The 22,047-nt window shown below is 43.2% G+C and overlaps 1 protein-coding gene across 1 annotated transcript in view; it reads left to right on the top strand.

Moving 5' to 3' along the window:
• Positions 1-22,047, top strand: part of LOC309553714 (all-trans-retinol 13,14-reductase-like) — a 338,403-nt gene that overhangs the window by 96,423 nt on the left and 219,933 nt on the right. The window contains exon 11 of the mRNA XM_082255091.1: positions 8,489-8,811. Within this exon, the coding sequence (XP_082111217.1) occupies positions 8,489-8,634 (146 nt within the window). The 3' untranslated portion in view covers positions 8,635-8,811. The remainder of the gene's footprint in view (positions 1-8,488; positions 8,812-22,047) is intronic.

The following is a 22,047-nucleotide window of genomic DNA, read 5'->3' as shown; positions in this document are numbered from 1 at the left end:
ATCTGTGTATCAGGCACAAAGCATAGACATCTGTTTTTAAAAATAAATTATATAAAAATGAGAGTTACAGAAATTTGTTTTGGGTGGGTAAATTTAGCCACTGGCAGCAGAGTTTGATGAAAGCACTTAACTGCAAAGACAGAAGTCACAAATAAGAGTTTTTCTTTAAAAAAAAAAAAAAAAAGTGTTTCCAGAAAAGAGCAGGACTTTACAGCATTAGTTTTTATATGAGTGTATATCTAGGAGTGTAATGAGTAATGGCTAATCCGTGACATCTGCATTGGGTGTATGGACATTCTCTGTGATCCAAACGTGATTCTCTTTTTGTAAAGTAGCCTATGCTCTGGGAGAAGGAAGATCATTCAGGCTTCAAGAGTTTATTATCGACTTTGCTTTGACTTGATTTATTGGCTGCTCAAGCCAAAAAATCACAGGCTTTCTCTTTCGCTCATTGACGCACACAGCTCCTGATTCTTCTTAACCATTGGGTTATACTGCCACCTACAGGAGTAGGACACTAGCAGGAAAAAGCTTGAGTACGCCTATGAGAAGTCCCAGGGGGGTATACACCCACTCTAAGCTATAGAGACTCAGTTTTTTTTCTGCCTAGTCAGGAGTAAGGACCTAGTTCCTTGCTGGGATCCCTAGTCCTGGCAATTTTTTCATTTTAAATGGAATTTTTTCCTGTTTTATTGTTTAGTTCCTGTGAGAACTACAATCAAGTGCCAGACTTGGCAACAAACTGGATAATATAGATCCTTAGGGTCCCCCCAGTCCGGCCAGTGAGCGCATGCAGACCACAGCTCCGCACTGGGTCGGCCGGGACATAGGCCCACTGGACGCCTACGGCCGCATCACCCTGAACGTGCCTGATCTCGTCTGATCTCGGAGGCTAAGCAGGGTCATGCCTGGCTAAAACCTGGATGTGAGACCGCCTGGGAATACCCGGTGCTGTAGGTCTTTGCCCTGGTGCCGCGAACTCTGACCGAGTGGGCTAAGATTTTACACTGGGACCTGGAGAGAGAATAGCTTCCCCCTGTCTTTGCAGAGCTGGCAGACCGGTTGGTTCAGGGGCTACAGTTTGTCTGTGATGCCTCTTTGGATGTGGCTCCTTTTATTTCTAGGCTATCTGTATCAGCAGTGGTCCTTTGGCGTATTGTCTGGCTGAAATGCTGGTCTGCGGACTAGACTTCTAAGAAGGCCTTATCTGATCTCCCTCTTGTAGGGGGGTCGCCTGTTTGGAGCTTTCTTGGATGACATCCTTAAGGGTCTCACGGGGGGAAGAGTACTCTTCTTCCCTAGGCTACCAAGGGCAAGGAGCCCTATCATAGACGTGGGCCATTTTTCTCGGCTCTTACGCATCTCTCAGGATCTCAAGATTAGGGATCAAAAGTCAGGGCCTCCACCAGAGGTTCCAAGAGGACCCGGTCTGCCAAGCCACGAGCGGGCTCTTCTAGACCTGTGGACAAGGCTGCCTCTGCATGAAGGGACACCCTCACCCGTATCTGGGGTGGGGGGATGTCTTCGCTGGTTTCTGGATCCATGGACCTCCCTGGTACAGGTCAAGTGGGTCCACAAAGTTATTCGGTCAGGCTACGAGATCAAGTTCGGTCTTGTCCTCCGGAAAGGTTTTTTTCCCATCCAACCTGCATTTGTCCCCAGATCACTTACGGGTCTCTTTGGGGCAGTGCAAGACTTATTTCAGGGGGTGATTGTTCCGGTTCTGACTTCGGAACATTTTCAAGGGTTTTTTAATCAAATCTCTTTACAGTCGACAGGAAGAAAGGCAAGGTCTGTCCAATTCTGGACCTCAAGGCGTTAAGCTGCTTTGTGCGAGTGCAGAAATTGCGCATGGAGTCCATTCACATGGTAGTGGCGTCCCTACATCAGGGGGATTTCTTCTCGCTTCTTTTGACATCAAGGACGCCTAACTGCACATTCTAATATATGCTGGTCGCCAGCGTTTCCTCCATTTTCCCGTGGATGAGGAGCATCAATTTGTGGTGCTGACCAGGTCTCACCACCTTTGGTCTTCACAGGAGTGTTAGCCCCGGTGCTGGCATTTTTGAGTCAACGGGGGATCACGGTACTGGGGTACCCGGATGATCCTCTTCTGCAAGCGGAGTCTCCGACTGCTCTGATGGACTACTGCAGATTGTTTTGCGAACTCTGAGGGAGTTTGGTGGGATCCTGAACATTCAGGAGTCTGCTTTGGTTCTGTCCACAAAAAATAGCCTGTCTGACTCTGGACTCGGCCTCAGCCAGAGTGTTTCTTCCTCGAGAAAAACCCAGATATTGCAGGAGGCAATTCAGCTTCTGTTGTTCAGCAGATGCTCATCCCTCCGGACTTGCAGGGACCTGATGGGGTCCACCCTCGAGACGGTCTGTTTGCACAGTTCCACACAAGATCTCTGCTAAAGAGATTCTGGTAAAATGGGTCAAGGATCCACAGTCTCTAGAGGTGGCTTCGCTCTCTGGCACTTCGACAGGGAAAGTCCTTCTCCTCCTGCACTGGACGCCTGTTTCCATGGATGCCAGCCTGTCCAGGTGGGGAGGCATCCTCCGCACAGACATTATCAGGGGGTCTGGACTCTGGCAGAGCCCAGACTGCAGATTAGTGTACTGGAACTCAGAGCGATCAAATTTGTCTGGCTCATTGGACAATCGTCTTCAGGTGTGTCCAGTACGAATTCATTCAGGCAATATCACGGCCATGGTCTATGTCAATCACCAAGGGGGCACAAGAATTGTCCTGCTGGCTCGGTAAGTAAGATTGTGCAGGATTCAGGCAGACGGGATTCCGGTCATTCTAGTGACTCCAGACTGGACTCACAGGTCTTGGCATGCCAATCTGGTACAGCTGGTCACCGATGCTCCTTGGGGACTTTCTCTCAAGGAGTATCTGCTGTCCCCAAGGACCAATCTTCTATCCTGCTTTACATGCGCTGGCTTTAACGGCTTGGCTGTTGAATGCCAGGTGCTGAAGGGTGGAGGTTTGTTTGAATCAGTGATTCCTACGCTGTTAAAAGTTTGGAAATTTGCCTCTAGGAAGATATACCACCGTATGTGGAAGACGTACATCGAGTGGTGTAAGTCTCTTGGGGACCATCCTCGCTCCTTCTCGGTGGATCAGATCCTCACCTTCCTTCACCGGGGGGGGGGGGTTGAACAAAAATTGGTCTTGAGTACCATCAAGGGCCAGGTATCGGGTTTTGACGGTCTTTTTCCAACGACCTTTGGTCACACAATCCCTGGTGCGTACCTTTTCTTCAGGTTGTCCGACATTTGGTTCCTTCAGTGGGGTCTCCGTTGATGCCCTGGAATCTTAATGTGGTGCTTTCAGCTCTACTGAAGCCTCTCTTTGAAAATATTCGGGAGGTTTCCCTGCTTACATTGCCTCAGAAGTAGGGATGATCGAACGGTTCGGGACGACCATCGGTTCGGCCCGAACATTGGGTGTTCAAGGTTCGGCCGAATTTAGAACTTTTTGCCCAAAAGGTTCGGAATTCGGCAACCAGAACCGACCAAAATGCAATGCTTCAGGAAATGGGCTTTAAAAGCCCGTGATTGGACCAGAACCATTAGCAAAAGCCAATTGAGGGGGCAGGAGAATGCTAGGAATGTGATTGGAGTGACTAGGGGGTCCCTAGACCAATCATTAGTGAATACGCCCCCCAGTATATAAGATCGCCCCCGCCATATTCCTAGCATTGTTATACTGGACATGAAAGAGAGTGGAAGCAGTTCTGTTAATTTTACTTTAAAAGTGTCATTTAGCTATTTATTAGTGTGAGGAAAGGGATATCTAGTGTAGTTAGAGTGCTCCTTTACACTATAGTTAGCTTCAAAAATTTAGTTTCTGTAGGGAAAGTGTTAAGTGTAAGGGGGCCGTAGTGTAGTGTAGGGTTAACTGGCAGTGACTGCTATGGCAGGGTGACAAAACCCTTCCATAGCAGGGTGACCGCTATAGAGAAATGATCATTTCTCTGAGTTGCTTCGGGACAGGAATATGGCTTCTCACCAGCCAAGCATTTTTTATGCTGCAGGGGCTGCCACTACCAGTGCTTTTTTGAGGACATGTTTGATGTCAGACATGACATCTGAACATGTGTATAGGGGGTATATATACACATATGTCTATATAAAAACCCCTAGACATGTATAGGTGTGATAGTAGCAGAAATAAATGCTTGCGCTAATGAAATCATTTACAGTAATATATTTCTGCTACTATCACACCTATATATGGCTAGGTGTCTATATACATATAATTATGTGTGTATATATACCACTATACACAAGTTCAGATGTTTTGCCTGCCTCAAAAGAACCCAAAAAAATGCCAAAAAAACGCTAGCGTCAAAAAAAAAATGCCCAGGTGTGTTTTTGCTGGCATTTTTTGGGGGGTTTTGGAGGCAGGCAAAACATCTGAACTTGTGTATAGTGGTGTATATACACACATCCATATATTTATATACACACCTAGACATATATAGGTGTGATAGTAGCAGAAATATATGCTTGCGCTAATGAAATCATTTACAGTAATATATTTCTGCTACTATCACACCTATATATGGCTAGGTGTCTATATACATATAATTATGTGTGTATATATACCACTATACACAAGTTCAGATGTTTTGCCTGCCTCAAAAGAACCCAAAAAAATGCCAAAAAAACGCTAGCGTCAAAAAAAAAATGCCCAGGTGTGTTTTTGCTGGCATTTTTTGGGGGGTTTTGGAGGCAGGCAAAACATCTGAACTTGTGCACAGTACCACTATACACAAGTTCAGATGTTTTTCCTGACTGCAAAGAACCCAAAAAAATGCCTGCTATTAAACCGGCAAGGTGTTACAGCAGAGAAGCCATACTCCTGTGCTGAAAGTTTTCTAATACAAACAATCCTTTTTTTTTTTATGGTTTTGGACATGCTACAGAGCTGAAACTTCACATGTACACCTTTTAGACCCCCCAGACACAAAATCACACAAAAAAAGTTCTTAAAAATTGTCATTTTTGATAAAAAAAAGCCAATTATTGAAAAAATTAAAAAAAAAAAAAAAAAAAGAGATTTTTTGATTTTTACTTTGGATTTCATATCTGGGGGGTCTAAAAAGTGTACATGTGAAGTTTCAGCTCTGTAGCATGTCCAGAACCATAAAAAAAAAGATTGTTTGTATTAGAACACTTTCAGATCACCAATATGGCTTCTCGGTTTCCACACCTTGCCGGTTTAATAGAAGGCATTTTTTTGGGTTCTTTGCAGTCAGGAAAAACATCTGAATTTGTGTATAGTGGTACTGTGCACAAGTTCTGATGTTTTGCCTGCCTCCAAAAACTCCCAAAAAATGCCAGCAAAAACACACCTGGGAATTTTTTTTTTGACGCTAGCGTTTTTTTTTGGCATTTTTTGGGGTTCTTTTGAGGCAGGCAAAACATCTGAACTTGTGTATAGTGGTATATATACACACATAATTATATGTATATAGACACCTAGCCATATATAGGTGTGATAGTAGCAGAAATATATTACTGTAAATGATTTCATTAGCGCAAGCATATATTTCTGCTACTATCACACCTATATATGTCTAGGTGTGTATATAAATATATGTATGTGTGTATATACACAACTATACACAAGTTCAGATGTTTTGCCTGCCTCAAAAGAACCCCAAAAAATGCCAAAAAAAACGCTAGCGTCAAAAAAAAAAAATGCACAGGTATGTTTTTGCTGGCATTTTTTGGGGGTTTTTGGAGGCAGGCAAAACATGAGAACTTGTGCACAGTACCACTATACACAAGTTCAGATGTTTTTCCTGACTGCAAAGAACCCAAAAAAATGCCTGCTATTAAACTATTGAAAGTTTTCTAATACAAACAATCTTTTTTTATGGTTCTGGACATGCTACAGAGCTGAAACTTCACATGTACATTTTTTAGACCCCCCAGATACTAAATCCAAAGTAAAAATCAAAAAATGTTTTGGTTTTTTTTTTCAATAATTGGCTTTTTATCAAAAATGACAATTTTTAAGAACTTTTTTTTGTGTGATTAATAGTTAATGGGGCATGACCCAGAACCCTAGGCACTTTTTAGGGGCATTTATTGGGTTTTAGGGCTTAAAAATGGTGTTTTTTGATTACCGAAGTTCGGGTCACATTGATTTCAATGGGGTTCTGAAATCCGGGCCGAACTTTCGGGAAGTTCGGATGTTCTGGCCGAACCGAACTTTTCAAAAGTTCGATCATCCCTACTCAGAAGGTGGCCTTCTTTGGTGGCTATCACCTCTGCATGCAAAGTGTCGGAACTGACGGTGTTATCCTGTCGTTCACCTTATAGTGCTTCACAAGGATAAGGTCGTGCTTTGCCTCTGTCTGTCATTCCTTCCTAAGGTGGTCTCTGACTGTCATTTGAATGAGAACAATGTGTTGCCTTCCCTGTGTCCCAGGCCTAAACATCTGAAGGAAATTGCCTTGCATGTGTCGGATGTGGTCCAGGCAATTGAGGTGTACCTGGCAGCTACGGAGTCCTTTAGGAAGTCAGACTCTCCATTTGGGCTCATGGACAGACCTCACAAATGGTTGTCCGCTTCTTCTGGGACCATTTCCTGATGGATCAAACAGACGGTGGTTCAGGCCTATTGCATCAGGGGTCAGGTTCCTCCTTTCCCTGTTTAGGCGCACTCTACTAGGGTGCTTAGTGTCCTGGGCTTTCCATCTTCTAGCGTCGGGAACGCAGGTTCGCAAGGTGGCCATCTGGTCATCGGTGCACACTTTTACAAAGTTTTTTTGTAAAGTGGTTGTGTTGGCATCTGCGGATGCTTCTTTTGGTTGCAAGGTTTTGCTGGCTGCTGTTTAGAAGACTTGGTCCTCTTTGAGCTGTGTCCATTAATGAACATCTGAGAAATGGATTTTACGGTAAGTCAAAAATCCCATTATGCCTTGCCTCTGCTATGCATGGCCCTAAAACCACTTTGTCCTGCAGGACCTTCTTGTGGAGCCAATTGCCCCTTACTTCATCCATGTCAAGTTCAAATATTGACTCCTTTTTTTACTATGACAAGGCCCTGTGCACCTTTAGCTACCTGGACTGTGTGGCCACCCTTACAGCAATACCACCCACACTTCAACTTTAACATAAATATCACATGGCAAAGCCCTTAAAACCCTTACCTGCCAAGGTTAATGGCCAACCTTACCCTCCGTACCACTCAAACCTGTTTCCAGCCTTACCCTCATTCAACACCCACATCTGGAAAAGCCATCAACACTATCACCTGCCAGGGCTCTGTGACCATCCTTACCCATACATCACACACATCTGACACAGTCCTCATTACCCTTTCTTCCAAAACCATCCCCCAACTGGCCATCTTTACCCACCCCCATCTGGCCACAACACCACCTCCAGCTTGCCATCCTTATCATCCTTACCCACAGCACCTCTTGTACCAAACCTACCTCTGGTCACTCTTACCCACAGGACCATGCTTTTCTGGCCACTCTTACCCTCAACACCACCCTCAAAGGTCCAAAAATTAGATCTACATCTTGTATGTAGGGGGTGGGTAAAAATTAGCCAGTGTTATCAGCAGTCTTAAAAGGTCTAAATGTGGTGATACATGGCTCAGGCAAAACAATAGAGCTACAGCCCTCAAAATAAAAGAAAAAGCAATCAAATACAAGTCTGTTATTCAAGCCTAAATTACTTTAAAGAAAGCAATTCATGCTGTCTTGGGAGAATAAATAAGTCGCCAGCTTTGTGAGCCAGTCAGTTACACTCTGCCATGACTGCAGCATGTACGATGACAGGTGTAAAAACACCAGAAATCCCGGATATCCCTGTTACCTAAAATGCAAGTTGTTCTATGGGAATTGTCCCAATGACACCCACAGAGCCTTGGCACATTTACCACTGTCCCATTTGTAAGAGGTGTTAGCAGGTTGTAAGAAAAGTGGTGCTAATGGCAATCCCTTGAAATATGGCATAAGTGGCTGCAGGAATCGTAACACCCCTTATCACCTAACGTAAGGATTGGTAGTTTTAAGGGTAGGACTAAAAAGAGTAGGGGTGTGAAGGGTAAGACTTAAAAACAGTCTGAATGGTGCTCAGGGTATGTTTAGCCATAGATCCTTGGATTTACCTGGTGCAGAGGTATGGCGATGTCAGTGGGAATACCGGAGGATATTTGTACCATCTATGAGCAGGCTTAATGCACCCAAGTTGATCCATCAAGCGACTTTTTTGGTACAACCAGGTTTTTTGGCATGCGATTATTGGATTATTGCCAGCGGCTATAGCGACTAAATATAATCAGTGTCGGCTCCCTGTGAACTCTTCCACAATAAGATAGAATATGCAACAAAAAGACTAGATGATGGAGAGAGAGAGAGAGAGAGAGAAAGAGAGTGTGTGTATGTCTGTGTAAGTATGTATAAATATATATTTTACTATAAAGTTACACTCTATTTTTCTTTGGCAGGTCAAGATATCACACTCTGCGGATTTGCCGGAGCTCTCAATGGGGCAGTCTTGTGTGCGTCAGAAGTCCTGGGACGGAATCTCTTTTTCGACCTTTTGCGGTTACGACACCAAATCCTTGATAACACAGCTAAAAAGGCTGAATAGTTTGTTTTTTGTTTTTTTGCGACAAAGCAGTTTAATGGAAGAATTTCTACTGTGTTTATTTTGTTGGAGCACATGGGAGGAGGACATGCTGCAGCACCATAAAGCCATGTCTACATCTACAGTATGTGCTTTGCCACACATGGGGAAGCACATATAATATAGGGTACACCAAGGAATGTGATGTTGTTTACTTTGCAACATGCTTACTCTTTTTTATGATACCCATAGAGCACAATGAAAAGTGCCAAGGAAAAACTCCCAGTTTAAACAGATTTGTCTTTTACACTGTAGAGCCAATTTTAGCATATTTGGCTCCATAATACAGATACCTGAAAATACCTGCTGCTAACAGATCAAATGGACTTAAGAGCAATGTCCAACCTACAGTTTATGGGACCATGAAATACACTGTTTTAAAAATAAAATGTGTATTTTATTTTGTTAGAAGACTATGTAAAAGGAAGCAGTTGGAAGTTATCCTGAGACATTAGGGAAACATTTGGTATGCTAATGTTCCTTTTTTGTAGATTAGATTAAATATTTAATAAATATTTGTAACTGCAATTAAATATTTTTTCAACTAAAAAGTGTGAATCTGTTTTTTTTACAAGTAGGTTTTTTGCACAGATTATGCAAACAAATCGTATGAATCATAAAGAAAAAAAAACTGATATTGTAAAGAGTTTGTAAGAGTTTATAAAAGTAGCAATTTATACTGTAATAGACTGATCGCAGATCTACTATCTACTGTTCGAGAGTAAAGAAAAAGTTATACCCAATCAAAGTGTATGTGATCTAATACACTGCAAGATTTTGGAGGGGATGTTAAGGGACCACATACAATACTTTAGTAATGAAAATGGTATTATTAGTAGTAATCAGCATGGATTCATGAAAAAATGTTCTTGCCAAACCAATCTATTAACCTTCTACGATGAAGTGAGTTGCCACCTAGATAAAGGTAAGCCTGTGGATGTGGTGTATCTGGACTTTGCAAAAGCCTTTGACACTGTTCCCCACAAACGCTTGCTGTACAAACTAAGGATTGTAGGTATGAACCATAGGGTGAGTACCTGGATAGAGAACTGGCTCCAGGGGAGAGTACAGAGGGTGGTGATTAATGGGGAGTACTCGGATTGGTCGAGTGTGGAAAGTGGGGTCCCCCAAGGTTCTGTCCTGGGACCAATCCTGTTTAATTTATTCATAAATGATCTAGAGGAGGGGATATCTAGCACAATCTCGGTATTTGCGGATGATACTACACTAAGGATGCCAATATCTTCTATGCAGGATGTGGAAATCTTACAAGCGGACCTGAACAAAATAATGGGGTGGGCAGCTACATGGCAGATGAGGTTTAATGTTGAGAAATGTAAAGTAATGCACTTGGGCGTCATAAACACGAAAGCAAGCTACTCACTAGGGGGTAAACCTCTTGGTGAATCTAAGATGGAAAAGGACCTGGGGATACTGGTGGACAACAGGCTTGGCAGTGGCATGCAATGCCAAGCAGCTGCAAGCAAAGCCAACAGAATACTGAGATGTATAAAAAAGGGGATTCACTCCAGAAATAAAGAGATTATTCTCCCACTCTACAAGACTCTGGTCCGGCCAGAGTATTCTGTCCAGTTCTGGGCACCGGTCCTCAGAAAGGATGTGCTGGAACTGGAGAGAGTCCAGAGAAGGGCAACAAAAATAATTAGGGGAATGGAGGACATTGGCTATGAGGAAAGACTACAAGCATTGAACTTATTCTCTCTGGAGAAGACGCTTGAGGAGGGATATGATATCAATGTACAAATACTGTACTGGTGAGGACCCTAGCATAAGGAACAAACTTTTTAGAGAAAGGGAATACAATAAGACACATGGCCACTCACTAAAACTAGAGGAAAAACGGTTTAACCTTAAAATACGTAAGGGGTTCTTCACTGTCAGAGCAGTAAGGATGTGGAATTCTCTTCCACAAGCAGTCGTATCAGCAGGGAGCATCGATAGTTTCAAAAAAATATTAGATGGGCACCTTAAAGACCACAACATACAGGGGTATACAATGTACTAGTCTTGCTCATAAGATTTTTCCCCGTCGAAATCTGTAATAATGAGACGAAAATCGGACGTGTGTTGACGGAGGACAAAAATTTTAATGCCTGCACATCAGGATTTTGTCAGCCGAAAAGTCGGAGTCGGCTGTCGAAAGCACCATACTAACAAGCTGAAAAAAAAGGAAGTTAGAGGAAATCCCTGCAAATTAAGGCAATCTCTTAAGGACCCCCAGGTCACCAGAACTAATATCCCCATTGGAGGATTTCCCCTCTATTACTTTTTTGGGGACGATCCAAAATTCGTGATTTTCTTTTACTTTCAATGATAATGATAAACAGGACAGAAAAGAGGGTGAATCTCACTAACAGGGACACAAACGGCAATAAAAACTAACAGGTATTCTACTTTCAAAATATTTTTTTGAAATTGTTTCAAATATATTACGGCAAACAGGATTACAAGAAGGCCATATTTAGCAGTAGAATAAACAATACAAATAAGATTCATAGAAACATTTTATCCAGAGTACAAAACATGAAGAAAGTCATTACCAGGTTTTACGGTGAACCATGGTCTTCATCCCAAAGCACTGATAGTTTGTCTACAGGCTCTATAGCACACACCACAATATTGGTAAGTTAAGCATATAAACCACTTGACCATCCTGCTTCTGGGTAGTCGAGCACACCCAGAGATGTATAGTAACTAAGTATAACTACTGTACTTGAGTACGGAAAGGCGGTATCTGTACTTTCCTGGAGTAGAATCTTTTTCTCCTACTTCCACTTTTACTTCACTACAATTTTTCAATGATTTCAATACTTCTACTCCGATTTTTTTTTTTTTTTTTTTGTGCTGCATAGTTACTCGTTACAATTATAAAAATTACCACTGCCAGAACAGTAGATGGCAGGTTTCATGAAGCTCAAATCATGTGTATTATCAGCACATAGGAAAATAAAAGCTACTGTATGTATAAATAAAAGCTGCATTTGAAATAATAAAAAACAATATGATGTTCAAACCTTTGACTTCTTTCTTTAATAACTACATAACACAGCACTTGTACTTTTACTTTCAGTACTTGAGTAGCAATTTTTTTTCAAAACTACTGGTACTTTTACTTTCAGTACTTGAGTAGCAAAATTTTTAAAAAAAACTACTTGCAATACTTAAGTACAAAAAATGTTGAATACTTTAGTACTGCTACTCAAGTTGCTTTTTGATCGAGCACTTCCACTTCTACTTAAATCACTTTTTGATCGAGCACTTGTACTTTTACTCAAGTATTTGTTTTGAGTACTTTATACATCTCTGAGCATACCATATTTCTCAACTCCAGTCCTCAAGTACCCCCAACAGGTCATGTTTTCAGGCTTTCCATTATTTTGCACCCGTGATTCGATCAGTATCACTGCCTTAGTAATTACCACAGCCGTTTCATCTGAGGGAAATCCTGAAAACATGACCTGTTGGGGGTACTTGAGGACTGGAGTTGAGAAATATTGCTGTAAGAGACGGGGAAAAGATCAAGAGAAGGGGAATAAAATGAAAGAAAAAGAGAAAGGTAGAAACGAGAGGTCCAAGCCAGTCAGAGGCAAAATACTGTTCTGCAAAAGCTAAACAAGGTATTACATTAATGAATCAAGGAAACGTGCATATAATCAGCCCACGGCTCCCAAGTCTGTTTACATTTCTGAACTGTGTCCTTTAAATTGCTGACAATATTTTCATGTTGTCAAGGTCTTACCGTGCCCTCCTGTTGGCAGCCATCTTGGACATGTGCAGACTGCTGCCTCTTATAAACTCTTACTGCATCATCACTTGCCTGCTGCCTGGGTGTCACACAGTGATGATGCTGCACACCTGACTATATCTATCACCTGATGAGTTGCAGTCCTTGCCCTTGCGTTCGTGCTCCAAGGTGCATCTCTGCTAGCAGTCTTCTGTTCTCTATGTATGACCTGGCTTGGCTGACGACTCTCCTGGCTCTCTATACCCGCATTGGCAGACGACCCCGCATTGGCAGACTACCCGCTTATGGACTCAACCCCAGCTTGGATGACTACCCACTTCTGGACTTGACCCCTGCTTGTTCTTGATCTCGCTTTCTCACTCTTGCTGTGCGTTTATTGTTGTTTGCTTTAATAAACTGTTTTATTTTACCTGCATTCCTGTGTGGTCTGGTTTCCTGACACATGTAACATGATCCAGGTAATTTTTTTCTTAGCCTGCGTCAAGGAGCCAGCAGGTTCTTTCCAGGATCTAGCAAGGGTCATCTTGGCCCTGAGCAGGATAAAGAAAATCAGATGTTGAAAACCTTTAGGCACAATGGTTTTAATAAGTGCAACTGAACTGACTGTCCCGAATGCTATTCCAAAGACCGCAGATCCTGGGACATTCCCACCAAATATGGCACATTGTTCCCTGCAGTTGACAGCCTCGAAAACAAAGTGGGGATACAGAAGGATTCATTAAAAACAACTGAGTAGGAACTAAATATCAATGAGTGAGCACTTTCAAAGGAGACATTCAAAATACCTATACATGACCGCAGGAATCACGTGTGCCATAGCTCAGAGTCCCTTTCTTCTCCCAAATCAGCATCTCAGGCCTTCATATAAGAGAACCTGGGGGGGCAAGCCCAGTAATAGCCCATATATGAGGAAGATGCCCCCCCCCCCAGATAGTCTGCATCTCAAATGCGCCATTGTTCATATAGGGTCATTTGATAGGGATTTGGCTTTGATGTCCAGAGTGAATGTAAAGTGGGAAATTTGAAAAAACTAAAACACTCTGACTGTGGCATTTCAAAGGTCTCTACACAGTGACACCATTGTGAAGGGACCCCTATGCATAATAATGTGTCCAATTCCGTACAACCCCTTGTCCACCCACCACTTAAAGGCCCTAATGTCTGTCCTGGAGGAAAGTCTGGGTTGTTAAATAGATGCGCTAATGGACAAGAATGAAACACCAAGTCACTATTAACGGGAAGCTTATCCCATAATGTCATTGAGTGTGAGGGTAGGTGCTAGGATGGAAGGCCGTTGTTTAGGAGAGCTCCACAAAAGATAGTCCAACGTGTAGCTTGGGACTGCTGCCCTCTCCATACGTACCCAGTCTGGTTTATCGAATCTGGAATACACTACCGAGAATTGAGTTGGATGAGCTGCTTGATAGTGATGAAGCAGATCAGGTAACCCCAACCCTCCCTGAGTTCTTAGGATAAAAAAGGATTTTCTTTAAAAATCTTGGCCCCTTGTTTCCCCAGATAGATCATATCATCTTAGCTTGAAATCTAGCTAACACTGTTCGGGGCCGGGGGACAGGGATAGGCAAAGATCTAAAAAAAAAATAGAGTATTCTCAGTAATTATGTTTAACTGAATGGATTGTGCCCAGCCAGGACAAGTTGTGCACAGACCACTGTTGGAGGTCCGCCTCCAATTTATAGAACAGAGGAACTTACAGGTGTTCTAATCCCTCTCCACTCTAATTAAAACAACAATAAAAAAGTTTTTCCTTTAAGCCCCGTACACATGTAGCGATTGTCGGCCATAAATATTCGGCCGCCGAACAATCGGCCGATTGTCGGCTTGTTAGTATGATGCTTCCGACAACCGACAGCGACTTTTCGGCCGAACAGAATCGGGTGTGCAGGCTATAAAATTTTTGTTGGCCAACGCCAGAACGGCCGATTGTTCGCCAGTCAGTACAGAATTCGGCCGACAAACAGCCGATTAGCAAGACTGGGCATGCTCAGAAAAGAAAAAACACACGGAAAGTTAACCATCACATGACATCACTTCTGCAGTCGGCTGTTGTTGGCCGACAAAATTCATGTGCAGTCTATTGCAGTTTTCAGCCGACAGGACAGCACCGGACAAAAGACGGCCGATCGTTCGGCCGACATTCGGTACGTGTGTACAGGGCTTTAGTTATACTTTAAATAAAGCTGCAAGACAAAGTATGTGAACCCTTTGGAATGATATGGATTTCTGCACAAATTGGTCATAAATAGTGATCTGATCATCATCATCTAAGTCACAACAATAGACAATCACAGTCTGCTTAAACTAATAACACACAAAGAATGAAATGTTGCCATGTTTTTGTTGAACACACCATGTAAACATTCACAGTGCAGGTGGAAAAAGTATGTGAACCCCTAGACTAATGACATCTCCAAGAGCTAATTGGAGTGAGATGTCAGCCAACTGGAGTCCAATCAATGAGATGAGATTGGAGGTGTTAGTTACAGCTGTCCTGCCCTATTAAAAACACACACCAGTTCTGGGTTTGATTTTCACAAGAAGCATTGCCTGATGTGAATGATGCTTCGCACAAAAGAGCTCTCAGAAGACCTACTATTAAGAATTGTTGACTTGCATAAAGCTGGAAAGGGTTATAAAAGTATCTCCAAAAGCCTTGCTGTTCATCAGTCCAAGGTAAGACAAATTGTCTATAAATGGAGAAAGTTCAGCACTGCTGCTACTCTCCCTAGGAGTGGCCGTCCTGTAAAGCAGACTGCTCAATGAGGTTAAAAAGAATCCTAGAGTGTCAGCTAAAGACTTACAAAAGTCACTGGCAAATGCTAACATGGTATCATGGGAGGATACCACAGAGGAAGCCACTGCTGTCCAAACAAAACATTGCTGCACATTTACAGTTTGCACAAGAGCACCTGGATGTTCCACAGCAGTACTGGCAAAATATTCTGTGGACAGATGAAAGTTGTTGTTGTTTGGAAGAAACACACAACACTATGTGTGGCGAAAAAGGTACAGCACACAAAAATCAAAACTTCATCCCAACTGTTAAGTATGGTGGTGGGGGCATCATGGTTTGGGGCTGCTTTGCTGCGTCAGGGCCTGGACAGATTGCTAACATCGAAGGAAAAATGAATTTCCCAAGTTTATCAAGACATTTTTCAGGAGAACTTAAGGCCATCTGTCTACCAGCTGAAGCTCAACAGAAGATGGGTGTTGCAACAGGGCAATGACCCAAAGCATAGAAGTAAATCAACAACAGAATGGCTTAAACAGAAGAAAATACGCCTTCTGAAGTGGCCCAGTCAGAGTCCTGACCTCAACCCGATTGAGATGCTGTAGCATGACCTCAAGAAAGCGATTCACACCAGACATTTGAAACAGTTCTGTAAAGAGGAATGGTCAAGAATTACTCCTGACCGTTGTGCACGTCTGATCTGCAACTACAGGAAACATTTGGTTGAAGTTATTGCTGCCAAAGGAGGTTCAACCAGTTATTAAATCCAAGGGTTCACATACTTTTTCCACCTGCACTGTGAATGTTTATATGGTGTGTTCAATAAAAACATGACAACATTTCATTCTTTGTGTGTTATTAGTTTAAGCAGACTGTGATTGTCTTTTGTTGTGACTTAGATGATGATCAGATCACATTTTATGACCAATTTGTGCAGAATTCCATATCATTCCAAAGGGTTCACATACTTTTTTCTTGCAGCTGTATATACTATATTAGCAAAAGTATTGGAACGCCTGCCTTTACACGCACATAAACTTTAATGGCATCCCAGTCCTAGTCCGTAGGGTTCAATATTGAGTTGGCCCACCCTTTGCAGCTATTACTACTTCAACTCCTCTGGAAAGACTGTCCACAAGGTTTAGGAGTATTTCTTTTGAAATGTTTGACTATTAATTCAGAAGCACATTTGTAAGGTCAGGCACTGATGTGGACGAGAAGGCGTGGCTCGCAGTTTCTGCTCTAATTCATCCCAAAGGTGTTCTATCGTGTTGAGGTCAGGAATATGTGCAGACCAGTCAAGTTCCTCCACCCCAAACTCGCTCATCCATGTCTTTATGGACCTTGTTTGTGCATTGGTGTGCAGTGATGTTGGAACAGGAAGGGGCCATCCCCAAACTTCCCACAAAGTTGGAAACATGAAATTGTCCAAAAGGCCTTGGTATGCTAACGTCCTAAGAGTTCCCTTCACTGGAACTAAGGGGCCAAGCCTAACCCCTAAAAAAAAAAAACACACGCCATAATTCCCCTTCCACCAAATGATTTGAACCAGTGTCCAATGGAGACTATGAGCAAGGCCTTCTTGTCCACAACAATGCCTGTCAGGAATAATATTATATCCTCTGCAAAAAAAAAAATGCAAGTTTGTGCTTTAGGCTGACAGTTTGCAGGCCCCTAATATTTGCTTTTTTGATGTATAACTTTATCAAGGGGCTCTAATGACAAATGATTGGAAAAGGGGACATTCAAGCCATAATACTTAGATTTAGCCTGTGAGTTTGTGTATATTGCTTGACCCCAGCTTAGGAGATTGCAAGGTTGCTATCAAATATGGCTATAATAATATAGCCAGTCTATGGAACCGGTTGCAAACTTTCTGCAAGTTCGCAGAACCGGCTGATCCCTCTAAGCTGGCGGCCGGGGAGCAGCAGATCAGTGTGCCCCGAGGCCGAGCCCGCCCATTCTGTGACAATAGCGAATGAAAATTCGCTATTGTCACAAGGATCCTCCTCCTTGGCCGAGGAGGCAAGAGGACTGAGGAGATGCGGGGAGCCGGGACTGCAGAGAAGCTGCCGTGATGACCGTCCGTGAGGTAAGTAAACGGGTCTCGCGGGGGGAACGCTGGCACTCTGCAATGATTCCGGGCAATGCTGTGGGCACTCTGCAATGATTCCGGGCAATGCTGCGGGCACTCTGCAATGATTCCGGGCAATGCTGTGGGCACTCTGCAATGATCATTGGGGGCAATGCTGCGGGCATTGTGCAATGATTCCGGGCAATGCTGTGGGCACTCTGCAATGATCATTAGGGGCAATGCTGTGGGCACTCTGCAATGATTCCAGGCCATGCTGTGGGCACTCTGCAATGATCATCGGGGGCAATGCTGTGGGCACTCTGCAATGATCATTGGGGGCAATGCTGTGGGCGCTCTGCAATGATCATTAGGGGCAATGCTGTGGGCACTCTGCAATGATTGGGGCAATGCTGTGGCACTCTGCAATTATTGGGGGCATTGCTGTGGCACTCTGCAATGATCATTGGGGGCAATGTTGTGGCGCTCTGCAATTATTGGGGGCAATGCTGTGGCGCTCTGCATGATTGGGGGCAATGCTGTGGCACTCTGCAATGATCATTGGGGGCAATGCTGTGGCACTCTGCAATGATTGGGGGCAATGCTGTGGCACTCTGCAATGATTGGGGGCAATGCTGGGGCACTCTGCAATGATTGGGGGCAATGCTGTTGTCACTGTGCATTGAAAGGGGGGCACGCTGGTCTCTCTGCATTGAAAGGGGGGCACGCTGGTCACTGTGCATTGAAAGGGGGGCACGCTGGTCACTGTGCCTTGAAAGGGGGGCACGCAGCGCTGGTCAATGTGCATTGAAAGTGGGGCATGCTGGTCACTGTGCATTGAAAGGGGGCACGCTGGTCTCTCTGCATTGAAAGGGGGGCATGCTGGTCACTGTGCAATGTGCATTGAAAGGGGGCACGCTGGTCATTCTGCATTAAAAGGGGGCACACTGGTCACTGTGCATTGAAAGGGGGCACGCTGGTCACTGTGCATTGAAAGGGGGCACGCTGGTCACTGTGCATTGAAAGGGGGCACGCTGGTCATTCTGCTGGGAAAGTCGGAACTGGTTACTAAAATTTCTGAATCCCACCACTGAATATAGCACAATTTCTTGTCAGTGTAAATCTGATTTCCATGTCTTGCTTCCAAACAGAAAATAACTTCTCTCTGTAAGATATAAAAAGTTTTTGTGCCCAAAGCAAATATTGAACCTACATTCTACATCCTAAATCCACATTCTACATCTGGCATTGTCTGTGCTGTTTAGAGGGCCTCAGGCACTGGTAGGGGTCAGGGCCAGATTAATGTAGGGGCTATTGGAGCTGCAGCTCCAGGCCCCTACCTTTTATATAGGCCCCGGGTTGGCCATATTCACTGTTACCGCTCTTCTGTCACTTGTAAACACAGAAGTCTGGCTTCTATGCTCGCTTCCCCAGGCAGCACCCTCAGAACCTCCCCACACAGCGTGAAGGCCGGACAAGGAGGGACAGTTGGCGATGCATGGATGTGTTTATGGGCTTCAGAGACAGCATCCCATGTTGAATTAGGCATGCATGGCTGCACCCTTCCTCCTCTGGGTGCATGGCAAGGCACGGCCCTTAAGGCCCTTCAAAATCCTCAGCACCAAGCCCATGATGCTGTTAATCCGGCCCTGGTAGGGGTAGGTGGTAGGCCAGGGAGTGGAGAGGATGGGGTGAAAGAGGTTCAATCTTTTAAAAGGAAGCTTTCACAAAAATATCTAGCTATGAGGTGCTAACCACTCCTTCTGAAAATTCCTGGTGCTTAGCTGTCTAGCTGATTAGCTGGTTGCCATCCAGCTTTAATACTTTAAGACACTAAGGGCCTAATTCAGTATAAGTTTGGATTAGAGCTGCTCACTTCTCCAGAAATAACTCCAGCCTAAACTCATTGCATCCTAATTAGGTAAGTGGCTGGAGTTAAACCATCAACTAGATGCTTTAATGAATTCGGAGTTGGAGTTAACTTAGACTGAATTCGGGTTTGGAGTTAACTTAGGCTGAATTTGAGTTTGGAGTTAACCAAATTCCCTTTGTGTTTTTCATAAAAGGAAATTTGTCTATTCTGAATCACTATTACACAGCAATGTCATTTATTATGGTTTATTTTAATTTTAAGGTATAGTTATGTATCTAATGTGTTTTAACCTTTAGATTTTCTAATAGCAGACTACACAGCTGTCTAATTAGCAGTCTTCATTCTTTATTCATCTGAAACTTTCAGGCATATCTGATTGTATTCAGCACTTTGGTGTAGTGGGCTAAGCTCACAGCTAAAGATTGCTAGGTCATGAGTTCAAGGCCAGACCATGATAACACCCTGTGTGCCATAATTTTTTTTGGCCACATAGTAATACATTGGCTACATCACCTAAAATTGCATGTCAATGGCCATGTATATTCAAGAAACAAACATGCATATGTGCAGAGTGCAATTATGCATTTGCCAAGTTTCAGTATTTATTTATAGCTGTCTAAAATTTAGGAAGGTGATGGCACACTTGGGATTTGAACTCATGCTCTCAGTGTTTATAGCCAGGAACACTAACCACTGAACCATTGAGCTGAGCATGATTACCCCTGGAATATTTATTCCCATGTTTCAATAGTTAACCACTTCCTTACAGGGCAGTTACACCCCTTCCTGCCCAGGCCAATTTTCAGCTTTTTATACTGTTGCATTTTGAATGACAATTCCGCGGTCATGCAACCTTGTACCTAACACAAATGTATCACAGTATTTTCATTAAAAAAATAGTGCTTTCTTTTGGTGGTATTTGATCACTGCAAGGTTTTTTTTCTATTGGCAAAAAGAACACCTAAATGTTTGACCCCTAAAATAATGTGTTTTTGTTTATGTAATAAAATTTGGTAAATCAATATGTTTTTTGTTGCACTGACGAGCATTGAAGAGGCTGCGCTGGCAGGCACTGATGAGACACTAATAATATGCAGCACTGATAGACAGATAGGTGGCACTGATATGCAGCATTGATGGGCATTGATAGGTGGCACTGATGGGCAATGATTGGCACTGGTGGGCAGCACTGATGAGGAGGGCACTAACAGGTTCCCTGAGCACTGATTGGCATCAATGGTGGGCATCCCTGGTGGCTCTAGTGGCATCCCCCAAGGGTCTGCACTGGTAATCAATGCTCTGATTACAAGCACAGACCCCCCCCCCCACACACACACACTTAATTTGCATATGAATGCCATTTCTTCACAGCTGAAAGTGGCCCTCACCATGATTAGCCAGTTGATTGTGACCACTTGCTGGAACGTGTGCAAGCCAATGTGGTGTCATTTCTGGTCCAGGGCGAACGCCAATGTGCCATTTGCAATTTATTGTAAAGAGATTTTGCTTTATTTTAAAAATGGCGCACACAGACAACTAAAATGTATTGGAAATTTTTTACCCAGGCCAGTGATGGTAACCCTTAACCCCCCCCCAAGATGTTTTTGCCCTACATTTCCCAAAATGCTCATGTACTCTGCAGTGTAGGTGAGCATCATGGGAAATGTTACAAAACACCTGTGTTGCCAAGGTTCATCATCACTGACCTAAGCCAACTAAAAAGGCGAGTGAGCGCTGTAGCAATCTTTTATTTAGTAATCATTTTTAGTGATTTTTTTATTAAATGTTTTGGTTACATTCATCCACAGAGGCTGAAGGGAAATTTGGTATTATTCCTTAATTTATATATTTTTAGCTAAATATATACATAAACACTTTAATTTTTTCTTAAAATTTAGCCCCCCCCCACACACACACACACACACAACCCCCCCCCCCACACCCCACACACCCACCCACACACACCCCCCCCCCCACCCCACACCCCCCACCCCACACCCCCCCACCCCACACACACACCCCCCCCACCCCACCCCACACCCCCCACACACACACCCCACACACACACCCCACACACACACCCATACACACTTTGCTGGAGTAAAGGGAGAAACCCTACCCATGTTCATACTGCACTGCCATTGCACACACACAAAAAATACAAGAAATTGATTACATTCAATAGACACAAAAGGTATCTGAATTACATCTAGACAAATAAGAAAAGAAAACAAAAAACCAGGAGCTGTGTACAAATGAATAAGCTTTATTGAACATGTATAAAACATCAGTAATCACTCAAGCAAGCATGTGAAATGTGAAATGCCCCCCAAATCAAGTAATTTTTATTCAAATTACAGTGCAAAAAGATACAACATATGATGGATAGATAGAGCTTACAATATCCAAAAGTCAAGCAAAATAAGTTGTAGACACCTTAGTATTAAGCATTAAACATACCCAACATACTTTTATGTTAATTGTTTGCATGAGCCTGTCTTTCCATTTAAATACCATCAAATCAGTAGAACATACAGCTACACAGAGGCATGAAAATAAAAAAAACATGTATAGAGTACATAAAGACACACTTTGCAAAAACAATACCAAACAGTTAGAGCATGAAAAGTATTCATCCAACAGAATTACTGCAATATGGATCATTAGGCATGCCAGCAAACCCCCCACCCCCAAAAGCAAATTCGGACATAAAGACCTGTGGCCCTTCCACAGGCCAAATGATATGATCTCATACATCCCTTTATATAACCTTGGTTAAACTACACCCACCCAGTATAGGAAACGCCCAGCAAAGTAATTAATTGGGTCTGTTGGTTCCTAAACCAAAATCACCAGTTCACTAATGAATGTTTGGCTGGCCATCCATGATCAAAGTTTCTTACAAGTCAACACAC

The sequence above is a fragment of the Pelophylax lessonae genome (genome assembly GCF_965119305.1).
Source record: "Pelophylax lessonae genome assembly, chromosome: 4".
NCBI lineage: Eukaryota > Metazoa > Chordata > Amphibia > Anura > Ranidae > Pelophylax > Pelophylax lessonae.
Note: the sequence above shows the minus strand (reverse complement) of the source record. Positions and strands in the feature narration are given on the sequence as shown.